This window comes from Dipodomys ordii, unplaced genomic scaffold, assembly GCF_000151885.1.
Source record: "Dipodomys ordii isolate 6190 unplaced genomic scaffold, Dord_2.0 Scaffold247, whole genome shotgun sequence".
In the NCBI taxonomy this organism is placed as follows: domain Eukaryota; kingdom Metazoa; phylum Chordata; class Mammalia; order Rodentia; family Heteromyidae; genus Dipodomys; species Dipodomys ordii.
In genome coordinates, this window is record NW_012267463.1 from 129,392 (window position 1) to 131,491 (window position 2,100).

Genomic DNA, 2,100 nt, shown 5'->3' on the forward strand with positions numbered 1-2,100 from the left:
GCCTTGAGCTGAAGAGCTGAGGGACAGCGCCCAGGCCCAGAGTTCAAGCCCCACGACCGACCAAAAAAAAAAAAAAAAAGAATTGGGGAACCTGGTGCTGGTGGCTCATGCCTGTAATCCAGAAGGCTAAGATCTGAGGATCATGGTTCAAAGTCAGCCCAGGTCAGACAATTTATCTCCTGTAAACTACTCAGGAAAGGCCAGAAGTGGTACTGTGGCTCAAGTGGTAGAGTAATAGCCTTGAGACAAAAAGTTCAGGGACAGTACCCAGGCCTTGAGTTTAAGATCCAGGTCTGGCACAAAAAAAAAAAAAACCAATAAATAACTGGGCTGGGCACTGCTAGCCCAGTCCTATAATTATAGCTACACATGAGGCTGGGATCTGAGGACTGTGGTTAGAAACCTACCTGAGCAGGAAAATCTATTACACTCTTATCTCCAATTAGCCATCAAAAAAGCCAGAAGTGGAGCTATGACTACGGTAAAATGCTAACTGTGAGCATCCAGGCCCTGAGTTTAAGGCCCAAGACCATCCCCCACCCCCCAAAATTGGGTCACACACAAACACATAAACTAAGAATGGATTCTCTAATCTAGGGATTGGCAAATCTAACTCTCTGGTTTTGGTTTTGAAATGCTGACAGTGGAACCCAAGGCCTTATGCATGATAGACAAATGCTGGCCTACACCCAATTCTCCCTTCTTATTTTTTAAAATAAAGCCCTACCTACTCATTTTCTTTTGTTTTAGCTGTTTTTGCCCTACAACTGCTGAGTTTACTAGTTGTATACCAGACATTTTATAATGTTAAAATATATCATATCTAGTGATTTACAGTGAAAGTTCACCGATTCCCCACTTCATTTTTTTTTCGTAGATTTGTGTCTTTCTTCACTATCCCTTTATGTGTCTATCCATATTTATAGGTGTTAATACACACTATATACACTTAGGTGCTGGCCTAGAATTTAGGCTGTGTACTCCAACTTTATCCTCTCTAAAAATGTTTATGCTATGCTGACCTTTTTTTATATACAATTTTAGATTTCAATTTTTTTTAAAGCCTGCTAGTATTTGATTGAAATTATACCGAATCTGTAGATAAATTTAAGAAAACTCTTTCTTCACAATACCAAGTCTTTCAACCTACAAACATAGTGTGTCTTTCAGTTATATTAGGTCTGGATAAAAGATACTGAAAAAAGGTTTTTCAATCTAATGTTTAACAATTAGATTTCAGTTTATATATTACAACAAGATGATAGGCAAAGAGATATAAACCTGTTTGTAACGTTCCACATTTACACCTTCCAACTGACTGAGGCGCACCAAATTTGTTCCCACTAAAATTCGCAGTTCTTGTCTTTCTCGTTCTCTTTTTTCTCTATCTCGGCTATGTCCTTGATGTTGCATTCGCACCCAGAGCTTGTTCATTTCTGCAAAGTTGAGCAGTACAAAATCCATGGAGTCACTAATATCACCAGTTGTTTCTTCACTGCAAAACAAAAAAGTCAGAAACAACTTTATACAGGATTTAAATTATAGGAACAACTTAGCTTTTCTCTGTTCTATGCATTTCCTTCTTCATTTACTTTTAATGTAAAGGTGATGTACAGAGGGGTTATAGTTACATAAATAAGGTAATATGTACATTTCTTGTCAAACTTGTTAACCCTTCCCCCATTTTCTTCTTATCTCCATAATATATTCATGCTTTGTAAAAAAAAAAAAAAAACTTCATTGGCTTAGCATAGTTATTTTAAGGACAGAGTCTATCAGAAAAAAAGAACAAAAGAAGAGGACACAATACAAATTTAAGGAAACAAATACTTTCCCCAACTCTACCTGAACTTGCTAGCAACTCCTTCAATTCAAAAAGTTTAAAATAAATTGATACTTATGATAAGCCTGTTACATTTTATTGTTGTAATTTGTTTTCAGTTGAAATGTGAGCAATTGAAGAACTGCTTTTTTTTCCCTTCATTCTGGATTATAGGCCTTATGATTGACCAACTTCTGTTTGCTTGTTATTTTGGACATGCAATCTAGTGACTCTTTCTGCCCAAGATGTCCTCCAACTGTAATCTTTGGGATCTCAGT

The 2,100-nt window shown here is 36.8% G+C and overlaps 1 protein-coding gene across 1 annotated transcript in view; it reads right to left on the reverse strand.

Moving 5' to 3' along the window:
* Nucleotides 1-2,100, reverse strand: part of Vps35 (VPS35 retromer complex component) — a 40,529-nt gene that overhangs the window by 20,692 nt on the left and 17,737 nt on the right. The window contains exon 6 of the mRNA XM_013036068.1: nucleotides 1,282-1,495. Within this exon, the coding sequence (XP_012891522.1) occupies nucleotides 1,282-1,495 (214 nt within the window). The remainder of the gene's footprint in view (nucleotides 1-1,281; nucleotides 1,496-2,100) is intronic.